Source organism: Cygnus atratus, chromosome 5, assembly GCF_013377495.2.
Source record: "Cygnus atratus isolate AKBS03 ecotype Queensland, Australia chromosome 5, CAtr_DNAZoo_HiC_assembly, whole genome shotgun sequence".
Classification (NCBI taxonomy): domain Eukaryota; kingdom Metazoa; phylum Chordata; class Aves; order Anseriformes; family Anatidae; genus Cygnus; species Cygnus atratus.
The window spans coordinates 18,817,851-18,829,706 of NC_066366.1; the positions used below are offsets into that span (position 1 = coordinate 18,817,851).

The window sequence follows — 11,856 nt, forward strand, 5'->3', positions numbered from 1 at the left end:
TTGGAAATGTTAGAAAATAATAGGTAAAATCTGATTATTCCTAGTCAAAGATAGTAGGAGACTTTGCCAACCACATCTGTACAGCTGTATACAAACAGCAAGATGGCCCACCGTTCACTTTCAAAACTGATGTTACTATATACTAAAAGCAAAAAGGGAAAAATTGATCCATGTTCTGTTCTAGAGGTTGGGGAGGTGCTAGTAACACAAATAAAACACTTCCAGTCGTGAAAAAGAAGTTGTCATTTTGCAGAAAATTTGTATTTCTTTCTTAGGAGAGAACTGCATTGAAATTCTTTTTTTCTTAGTTTTCCTTTTTTTTCTTTTTTCTTTTCTTTTTTTTTTTTCCCCTAGCTACTGTGTTAATGGGAGGCTCAGTTGCACTGGCAAACCTCAAAATCCTGCAGGTATGGGTCTGATTTGGCTTACTTTATAACATATTATTTTCTGCTATAAAATTGCTACTTCACAGTTTCCTATGTTTGTTTTTCTTCCTTTTTTATAGAAAGCTGCAGAGCTCCTAAGAAATATATATCATGTTCTGACAACTTAGAAAACAAGTATGGAGCCACATGTGCCCCTACCTGTCAGATGCTAGCTACTGGAATCGAATGTGTGAGTTTCACAGCCCTGGGATATTAATCCTCTAGGAGAGGAAGAATGTTCTGGTAGTTACCTAGAATGTGAGAAATCTGGGCAGGATTCAGTTCCTTCTAGTGAAATGAAAGGAGATATTTCTTCTAACATGATATAATTGAGCACCAACCTTCTTTCCACAGACCGTAGACAATAAAAACATACACACATTCAAAAAGGGATTAAGGGAATTAAATTAAATGGATTACTGAATTAAATTATATGAAACAAATAGAATAAAAATCCATTAAGGATTATATAATCCTTCACTATCACCTCTGGCTCCATAAACTGCATGTTGCTAGAAACTGATAGAACATGTATATGTTTTCTGTTCGATTCTTTCCCAAATATCTGGTGTTGATGGTTGTAGGGTTCAAGATACCTAAACTAGGTGAACTTCTGGTCTATCCTGCTAGGGTTTTCTTTTGCTTTTATACTAAGGAAACAGACTGACTGGAAGATTGTAATGTAATAGTGTTCCCTCGTATTAAGAAACATATTGTCCTCTGTTTGTCTGAAAGATTGGTAGGAATGAAAGAAATTTTTCAGTCTTCAAGTATGTTTACTATCTCACACAACAGGTGTATCTTGTAACTTCAGTGAAACTAGTTCAATTGACTAGTATATTAGCATGAAGAAAATCATAACATTTAAATGAAATGAAAACTAGAACTGAGCACAGATTCACTCTTGACGCCAGTCACATACAAGATAAAATACATTTTACATTCTTTTTCGTATTGCAATCTGTTGATCTTTACCAGATACCTACTAAATGCGAATCAGGCTGTGTCTGCGCTGATGGGCTATATGAAAATCTTGATGGCAGGTGTGTTCCAGCTGAGGATTGTCCTTGTGAATATGGTGGCCTTGCATATGGAAAAGGTGAACAGATCCAAACTGAGTGTGAAATCTGGTAAGAGTCACACCACTTTCTATTCCTGAACCTCTGTTTCACTCAGCTGTACAACTATATAAAAAAAGCATTTAGTTGATAGGAGAGTAGGAAATAGCAAAAGCTGAAAGCTAAACTGAAGGAATACAATGACGAAGCACTGTATTCCTTAAATAAAGAGAAGCTTAACACTCGGCAATGTTTATGTATAAATGAAAGAGTCATGGTCTACTAGTCAGCTGTGCTGGCTTCAGGGATATTTCTGCCACCTCTATATCCAAGGAATAAGGGCATCCTTAGTAGGGCATATAACTGTAAACTACGTAAGGTTGAAGATTAACAGCTCCACAAGGATTAACAACTAAATAAATATGAGGGCACTGTCTTCCTTCTTCTCTATAGATATAAACAACCTCCCAAAAAGATTGCTTCCACCTCCTTAGCAGCATTATCAAGGTACTTTATTCACTTTCCAGTTTCTAATCTAGTATAAAAAACCACCACCACCCAAACCACACAGAACAGAGAGAGCTGTTTTCATTAACAGCAAAAAGAAATGAGCTTATATTTTCTTTAATGGAAAAGAAAGAAAAAGAGAGTGAATATTTCTTCTTTATCATGAATTAATTTTCTCAGCAATCCATAAGTTTTATTTATGTATTTATATCTTACATTAATTGTGACTTGGTCACAGTGTACACAAGTCAATTAAATGAATGTCTTATCTGTAAAAATGCATGTATGTAAGAAGATGTAGGTTAAGGTGGTATTCCTTTGAAATCTGAGTGTAGTTTCTCTTCTCACTCCCAGCACTTGCAGGAAAGGCAAATGGAAATGCGTTCAGAAATCAAAGTGTTCCTCAACGTGTAATCTTTATGGAGAAGGCCACATCACTACTTTTGATGGACAGCGTTTTGTTTTTGACGGCAACTGTGAATACATATTAGCTATGGTAACCTGGATCTTACTGCTTCTTTTGGCTGTATCTTAGCATCAAGGAATACCTTGATTTAAATGGCTGGTGAAAATATCATAGGGTGTATCTATATTCAATAGAGCACTTTGAATCTTTCTAAATGTTTAATGTGTTTTTATATTTTCTGCTTATTTCATCTTTTAAAATGAAAAGCCATTAGTTCTCAAAATGCCATTTTTAATGTAAGTGCAACCAATTTTAGATTAAATAACATATAAAGTCATAGATGTATAACATATTCTGTACCAGTCACGTCTTTCAGTGAAGTGATGTCAGTTTGACCACCAAATTAGAGGTCGTCACTGATACCTCCCAAAACAATGAAATAGCTAAAGCATGATACCCCAGTAACTCTTTCCTTTCTACCTACCTAAGGTGTGGGTTCTGCAAGGAATAGAATGGTTCAGCTACGAAAGCCGTAAAATATTCTAGGACCTATCTTTTAGTAGCCAGCAGTGAATTTTAAGACATTCACAGATAGGCTGTCTCTCACATGAGAATGAGAATATCAGATAGAGATGGCTTGCTGTGCTGAAAGGCAGAATCACAGTCATGATATGCTTAAGCTTTCTTTGTTATACTTCAGACATAGAGTCTATTAGGTCTTTTTGCATGTGTTTTTATTTTTTTAGGATGGCTGCAGTGTTAATAGACCTCATTCCTCTTTTAAAATTGTTACTGAGAATGTCATCTGTGGGAAATCAGGGGTTACATGCTCTAGATCCATCAGCATTTACCTTGGGGTAAGATCTTATTCTGCTATCCAGAAGAATAGTCATTTAAGCCCATGCTTGCTTCAATTTTGGAAACTTTAGATGTGTCTTCAAAGTGGTGTCTTTATATGTGAAATTATGTGCTTAACCTGGAGCTTCATTGTTAATAGAAACTGCCATCATTTTCATCAATTCTCATGTCAGTGTTTCAGTCCTCAAACTTCTTGCCTATGTAGAAGCCACAAAATTTTGAACCTTACCTGCTCAACAGTGGGCTCTGTCAAAAGATTATTTTTTCCACCAAACTCAGTCAAGAAAACACTAGTATAAAATTGAGGAATTCTTATCATGAATGACACACAAAACCTCTCCAGATTTCTTAGTGCAGGTAATATCCACCAATTCAAAATATATCCAGATCGCTACTGTTTTACCTGAGATACGTATTTGAAATTAAAGTAATGAGCAATTATCTTCATTTCTACTGCTGTCTGACAGCTTATAAAATCAGATAAGTTTTGCCCTTCTTGGCTGTACTTGAACAGTAATGCCCAGTAGTATCATCTCATTTTAGCGTCTTTTCACTATCAGACAGAGAGAAGTATATGAACGGATGAGATTTTATCCCAATTAACAGTCACTACAAGCAGTACACATTTGCCATGTTACTGAATATTGGCAGTTTCAGCTCATCAGTGCTGTGCTGAAAAAGTTTATTGTTTGCTCAGGATCCAGCTTCATAAGTGCATTTTCCAGACAAACCTTTCTGTTTATTATTTAGACACTGAAACACTGCACCACAACAGAATTTGTAAGAGTACACTTGAAAGTAGGAGATAGTAAAAGAGCTCTAGTGATAGATCTATTTTCTCTGTAACTTTTTATATTTTATTTCTAAGAACACATGAAGATGTACCTCCTCTACTCTGTTGGCTTCATATAGATGCCCATACTATTTCCACCAAATGCAATCAAAGTGCTAGTGTAGGTAACAATGAGAGTAATGAGGACAGTTGTATATATATATATTTTTAATATTTCTATGGAGATTTGCATATACATTAAAAAAAAAAAAAGGAAACAAAAGCCAATTATTTTGAGATAGGGTAACTACCCAAGGAAACTCAACTACCTTTTAAGATCTCCATCACTGATGACAGAAAGTTATTCAGCAGTGTCTGGTTACTGGAGAATAAGCAGGAATGACAAGATGGTCTATAGTCGCACAGTATCTGATCTTCAACATGTGTGACATGGAAGGTAAGAAAAACACTGACACTTGGTAAGTTGTAACATACACATAATTTTTCTTCCAGAACTTAACACTTGTACTGCGAGATGAAACCTTCTCTATTTCCGGGGAAAATCCTTTAGTGCGATACAACGTGAAAAAGAATGCTCTCCACCTGATGTTTGATATTGTTATCCCAGGAAAATACAACATGACCCTTATCTGGAATAAGCACATGAACTTCTTCATCAAGATCTCCAGGGAAACACAGGTACTGCAGAATAACTTCCTCAGTAAATTATCCTTCAGTTCAGATTGAACTGCCAGTTTGATGACGGTTGTCTTGACTCTCTATGATGACAGATGTTTTTCAGAGATGCTACTAACAATTCATTTTCTATTCATCATTATCTCCAAAAGAACAGAGGTTTTTACTAAAGGCTGACTTTATGTCATTACCCTTCTGCATGACAGGAACGTTTTGAGCTAAGAGCTTGTATTTTATGCAACAACTGCATGCTTTGGTTGAATTTGATCTCTAAATGATGACAAATTACACTTCAGAGGAGCGGGGCATCCACTGATGAACAGGACCTCATGCACAAGGTGCTAAGAACGTATGAGAGAGTATTTGTAGATCACAGTCACCACTGAAGCACAGGAAAAAATGTCAGTAATTGAGAGGGAAGGCAACTTACGATGTTTTCATTTTATGCAGGAAACTATCTGTGGTTTGTGTGGGAACTATAATGGCAATATGAAAGATGATTTTGAAACCCGAAGCAAGTATGTGGCATCAAACGAGTTGGAATTTGTGAATTCTTGGAAAGAGAATCCTCTCTGTGGGGATGTATACTTTGTAGTGGACCCATGTAGCAAGAACCCTTACCGTAAAGCTTGGGCAGAAAAGACATGTTCCATCATCAACAGCCAAGTCTTTTCTGCCTGTCACAATAAGGTAAGAATACCTTACAGCCTCCTTTTAGGTACTTGTAGAAAGCAACGAGGTCATTGCTCAGCCTCCTTTTCTTCAGACTAAACAACCCCAGTACCCTCAGCTGCTCCTTTTAAGTCATCTATTGTGACTTGTGTCACAAGGTTCATCAGAACCAGGCCTTCTGAAGAAAAATCTCCATTTTCAGGAAGTGACCACAAGTGACAAATGCTGGTAACACTGCAGTGGTCATGCATATCTATGAAAGGCAGGATTTTGTATTGTTTTTGTTGTTTGTTTGTTGTTGGTTTGGTTTTTTTTTCAAGCTGATTATACATAATATGTTTCATATGAATGTAGACATCTGGAAAAAGCTCATCAGCTTCTACTGTTAGTCTGCAGATACCTATGTTCTTGCTAAAAAGAGTTGTTTGAAGAGGGGTTGCATTGACAAGTGGTCAGAGGAAATACTAGTTATTCTCACTTTAATTGAACATCTGCTCTTCACTTTACCCAGCGTGAACAAGGACCCGGGAAAAAACTTCTTAAAAAATAGGCACTAATGAATCCTAGAAAATTCACGACTTAATTTTCCAATGCAGGTGAATCGTATGCCCTATTATGAGGCCTGCGTTCGAGACTCATGTGGTTGTGACATTGGAGGGGATTGTGAATGCATGTGTGATGCCATTGCGGTATATGCGATGGCTTGCTTAGATAAAGGTATCTGCATTGACTGGAGGACCCCTGAGTTTTGCCGTAAGTTTCTTTAAGCTCTCTCTAATCAGTTTAAGAGACAATTATTGTTATTGTGAGTATATTAATATGGTAACAAAGGAAATTGCTTACATGTGCACCTCATGGGTTGTGTTTTCTGTATGGGCCAATAGTTGATTTCAGTCACATGAATTTTGAACTCTGTACTTTTCATTTGTGCTAAATTAACCAAAATATTATGTTTGTTTTTACCGTGGAATAATGAGAAAATAAGTGGTCACAGAAGGCAGCATATTTTTTCTGCTGCTACTGTATAGTAAATAGTCAGTTTGTAAGTAGATGAAATATGAAACTAAAAAAATGTTTCATTTTAGCTGTGATGAATTCACTATCTGTGTGGATGTCAAGGGAATAAAGACAGCTGTGTTGGCTGGAACACTGTAAAACAGGAAAAATATCAGTATGTCCCAGAACACCATACACGGAGGAAAAGAGAGGATGAGTGTCATAAATCAATGATAAACTTGTCATCTTTGATGGTTTCTTTCACGCATTCACTATATTATACGTTAAAAATTGTGGAAATGTCTGCATAGTCCGTTCACAGAAAAAGGAGCTGACTCACATCGCTAAAGCATAAGTTCCATTTTACATCAGATAGTGATAATTCCAGTGACAAAATTTTTGACTCAAGCTGTTGATTAATTCTGTCCTCAAGTACTTTGAAAATATGTCATTAATTTACAAAATTCTGACTTTTCTCCTGTTTTTTGCCCTTTTTAGCTGTCTATTGTGAGTATTACAATTCTCATAAAAATTCAGGAAGTGGAGGTGCTTTATCCTATGCCTACAACAATGACAACTGCACCTGGCATTACAGGCCCTGTAATTGTCCAAACCAAAACTACAAATATGTCAACATTGAAGGTAATTGAAGCTATGCTATTTCAAACCACAAAGCATTAAGATAATTATTTTCAGTCATGACACATTTAGATAGTCGTGCTCTAATGGGTGTTATCTTTAAAGCAGTTTTGCTGATCATTACCTTACTGTTACTGCTTTAAATGCATAATCAGTGTAATTATCTGTACTGTACCTAATTTTGTATTGAGCTCAGGTTATCTTGAAGAGAAATCCTCTGAATTGCACCAAATTAAAAGAATTTGCTCTATTTATGTAAAAAAAATATGTATTATGTACTATGAGTATTATTTCTGTTAGGCAAATAGATATAGTTGGAGTAAGAAAAAAAATACTACATACGCAGATCCTTCTGAGGATTATGTTGGGGGTGGTTGCCTAAGTGTGTGAAGTTGCAATCAATACAATTTCTTCATGCCAGAAATGTAAGACATTAGATTATACATAGTATAGACTAAATGCAGTTCTCTGAGGAAGGTAAAACAAATTTCCCCTTTCTTCAGGCTGTTACAACTGCTCTCATGATGAATATTTTGACTATGAGAAGGAAAAATGCATGCCATGTGGTAAGTAGGGACCTACATACTCATTGTCTTTTTCTACAGTAACTAAAACCTTTGTGTGTTCTCAAAGAAGATATTTTTCCTAGTACCTCTCAATTAACAATGAGTGTTCATCCTAGTACAACTCTTCTTCAAAAGAATCTTATTACTGTACTGCTAATATGTAAAACTTTGGTTGGTAAATAAAGTAATGAAAATAACTAACAACAATATGGATTAGGGTAAGGAATGCTACAATAGAGAAGCTGGAAGACCCTGATTGATTTTAATCAGGAAGGTGAAAAATTCTATTCATTGTAAGTGTGAGTGCTTTTCAAAATATGGGTGTTCCTGAGAGTTCATTGATGTTCTAATCTATGTGAGGTAAAGATAAAAGTATAGGTCCCAGATACATTCAATGCCTTTCTTAAACAAAGAGAACATGTAGAAAGGAATCAGACCTAGCTAGTGGACTTCACATAGCAATTCTCTTTAAGTTGTTTTGTTTGTTTTTTTGTTTAATTATTTTAACTTAAGATTTATTACCATATGGTGTGCTACTCTGAAAACTTGTCTTACTAAATAATGTTGTGGATAGACTCCAGCTACACAGTTTAGATTTCTATGCAGATTTTAAAAATGACCTCAAGGACATTTTTTTTTCATTTTACAGAATTATAGCCTGTGAAACTGGAATCTCAGCTAGTGATCTCAGTTACACATAAAAAAAAAAAAAAAAAAAAAAAAACACATTTTCAGAGAGTGCCCTTATCCATAAGAGACATAAGAAAGGCAGCAAAAATATGCTCATGTATTATTATTGTGAGGTGTATTAACTTTTTCATCATTGTTAAAGCCCTTTCATGTGAAGCTCACCACTGAAATAAGTAGTAGCAAACATTTTCAGGATGATCTCACTGATTAACATAATCCTTGGAAAAGTATTTTTCTCCCAATCTGAAATTAGCCTTATTTGGAATATTTTTAATATGTTTTCACTCACAAATTTAACCTGTTCTACCTTTATCCAACAGGATATGAAAGCATTAGTATTACACCTGAAACTTCACCTTTAACAGGTTAGTTAAGCAGTTGGCTAAAACAAGTACTTACACATTGATGTACATTGTTATATGTGTTTCTGAGATAACTACTATCCGTTTTTGCTTGATATGATGACATCACCAGTTACACGTGCTTAAGATGCAATAATGAAAAACTACTCACTATTGTAATTATCACAATTTTTTTCCCAGAATCATTTGTTAGAATTCTTAAATTGGGAAAGGAAATTATTGAGAGAACAGTGTTTCTTGAGTACACTTAGGCAATTCCAGATATCAGCAGTGAAATATCTCTCTAAGTGAAAAAGGATTCCTGTTTCGTTTCTGATACACAAAAATCACACCAAAAAATCACCACAATTTTTAATGGTGACTGGCCTTATAACACTTGGTCAGTTTAAGACGGTCTTCATGGAAACTCATGTATACCAAACCCCAACAGCCTGATCCACGAAAGAAATCTGTATATACTGATCTTTAATTTGTTAAAAATTCAATTAATTTCCATGAAGATGAAAGGTATTGGGAAAAAGTTACACTGATGGCTTTCTGAATAAGCTTTTGCAAAAATTCCTATTCAATGTATATACTGCAAATAATTGCAAAGGAATAGATAGAAAGCTTTTCTCAGATATTTCATTTGAAATTAAGGTAGTAGCTATTAATAATTGTTACTATAAGTAGGTTTTTGGGTTTTTTTTTACTTAAAAAAACAATTTATATAGGCATTTTTATAATAGAGTATTAAGAATTATTTATTATCCTCTGATTTTGATTGTTCTCTTAGTAACAACAGTGCAGCCTAACATAACAAGAAGCTCTACTGCAGTCACATCACCCGCAACTATCCTACCAACATCACCTGCTATTACCTCTTCTGCATCTACTGTATCAACTGAGACCACAAATCCAACAATAACCTCAAAAATCACCATTCCAAGAACTTCATCAGCAACACCTCTTGTCACAATAAAGTCAACAACTGGTAGGTTGTTAGCGTTACTGTCTAAAATAAATTACACCAAACCCATTCTATACATAGTTTAGACATCATTCTACTAAGAAGCTGATAGGTATTGCAAGCTGTCTCAACATCCAAGCATAAGGCTGCAAATTATGAGGTAGGCAAAGCAGGCTTTGAGAAAGGAGTTTGCAAACCAGAAATGTTCAGAAGCATAGATGGAATAGCCTGGAAGGAGAAAGGATATAGACAATAGTTAAAAATGCAACCAAAATAACTTAGGCGTGACTCATCTGAGAAGCACATTAGAAGTTCTATAAGCGGTGAGCCACCTCAACTCCAGTTGGATTTATTAGCTTAGTTTCAGCCCCTATTCTAGAGTTAGTTCAGTTATGAGGAGACTCATAATAGGACGCAACTTCCCACAGACATGCAGTTCAACTAAAAATCCATCCTGGACCCAGGCTATCAGAGAAAGTGGAAATAAAAGAGGTACCACAGGAGTTAAAACAAAACTTCAAGGGCTGCCATTGTGCCAGGTGACTTGAGCACTGAGACAAGTGAAGTCCTATGATATGATGTTATCTGATTTTGTAATACAAATTGTGGGGAGCTGAAACTGTGGCCAATTCAGAACATAAGATTAGCCAATGAAATTGTCATTAGCTAAGTTATACAGACTTTAGCAAATAAGTGACATCAAAGCTAACTTCTTAGAAAAATTATATGAAAAATAATTAGCACAGGAAAAACACACAAAATGAGATCAAAGAAATATCTGAGATGAGAAAAATACAAGTGGAAAATATATGGCAAGATTATGAGAACACAAATACAAACAATTATACATAAAGCATTGAAAAGAGCAAGGGCAAAATTTGGGTCTCTGGAATACGGGTTTAAGTAAATTGATTCCTCACATTATATTCTTTACTTTTACTCCAAAAGAACATACAACATTGGTTTTTACTACGCCAAGTATGACCACAACTGTCACTACACCCTCCATAACTACCTCAACAAAAAGGACCACGTCCATTAAGCCAATATCTACACCTACTGCCTCATTAACCACTGCTTCAACAGAGATGGAAAAAGTAAGGGTCACCACACCACTCTTCGAGACCCCTACCAAAAAGGAAATGACAACCACCTCTATGCCTTCTCATATTACATCTCAGATTGCAACTTCCAGTCAGCCTGAACTAACAACAGTAGGTAAATACTGTGTTTTAATATCTGTCATGTGAAGCCATCACTCACAAAACATGTCAATGGATTCCTTGTAATAAAAACAGGCATTCTTACTAGATGTCTTTAACATGGCAAATAGGAAAGGGCATGGGTGACTGAAGAAGTGTGACAAAAATAGATATTACGGTGTCCCACAATGGAACAAGCATCAGACATCCAAATAAGATCTTAAACCTAACATTTCTCTTTGAGACCATATTCTACTAATTCCTCCAAATTAAGGCAAAATCACTCTGTGCTTCAAAGTGAGTTTTGAAAAACTCACAGATGGTGGAATGTGTGTTCCCCCATGCCATTGTAACAAGTTCTCCGAAAATCATAAATCCCATCTATCACAAAGGTACTTACACTTTGGGATGCCAGGTACTCCGTATGTCAACAAGCACAGCCTCCTCTGATGCTGTATTCTGACACCAGAAGCTGGGACAGTGTGCAGGGAGAAGTCAGTAGCAGTGGGAGGGCAGGCGCACGCTCTCTCCCAATCCACACATCTCCCATCCTTACTGTTGGGGTGCATGCATCCAGGTCTTCTTGTGCCAACAATTACAGCTTAGTCTGAGGAAGCATCACAACCCACTTTAACTAGGCACCTTCTCAGACATCAACCATTACTAAATGTCCACTTGTCCTTACTTTACAGAGAGTGAGGGAACTGAAGCAACCACTCTACACCACCAAGTCTCAGTAGGTGAGTAAGAAGGACCTGAGAGCTGCCATTGGCCTACAACTCTGTTTCACTTACCCAGCTTTCCCATGGGATGCCCATGCCCAGCCTGGAGTGCCTTCAAGGGAGACACACACATCTGGAGAGGCTCTTCATCTTCCCTCATGAGGTCCAGGAAGAGGCAGAGGGTGCTGAATTGGCCCAGTTCTTGCCCTGTATTCCTAGGGAGAAGCAGAAAGGGGAGAGTGAGGGTAGGAGCCACTTGGCCATTCCTACCTCTTGCCCAGCAGGAGGGATCTGTGCCTTTCTTGTCCCAGTGTCAGCCCATGGCTTCTGTCACAG

General features: G+C 36.5%; 1 protein-coding gene across 1 annotated transcript in view; it reads left to right on the forward strand.

Annotated features, from left to right (window-relative positions):
• Window positions 1–11,538, forward strand: part of MUC6 (mucin 6, oligomeric mucus/gel-forming) — a 28,555-nt gene extending 17,017 nt beyond the window's left edge. The window contains exons 16-28 of the mRNA XM_050710829.1: window positions 355–407; window positions 506–615; window positions 1,404–1,555; window positions 2,345–2,486; window positions 3,143–3,253; window positions 4,540–4,725; window positions 5,173–5,412; window positions 5,991–6,147; window positions 6,889–7,032; window positions 7,533–7,599; window positions 9,451–9,620; window positions 10,545–10,810; window positions 11,491–11,538. Of these exons, the coding sequence (XP_050566786.1) occupies window positions 355–407; window positions 506–615; window positions 1,404–1,555; window positions 2,345–2,486; window positions 3,143–3,253; window positions 4,540–4,725; window positions 5,173–5,412; window positions 5,991–6,147; window positions 6,889–7,032; window positions 7,533–7,599; window positions 9,451–9,620; window positions 10,545–10,810; window positions 11,491–11,538 (1,846 nt within the window). The remainder of the gene's footprint in view (window positions 1–354; window positions 408–505; window positions 616–1,403; window positions 1,556–2,344; window positions 2,487–3,142; window positions 3,254–4,539; window positions 4,726–5,172; window positions 5,413–5,990; window positions 6,148–6,888; window positions 7,033–7,532; window positions 7,600–9,450; window positions 9,621–10,544; window positions 10,811–11,490) is intronic.
• Window positions 11,539–11,856: the final 318 nt, after the last annotated feature.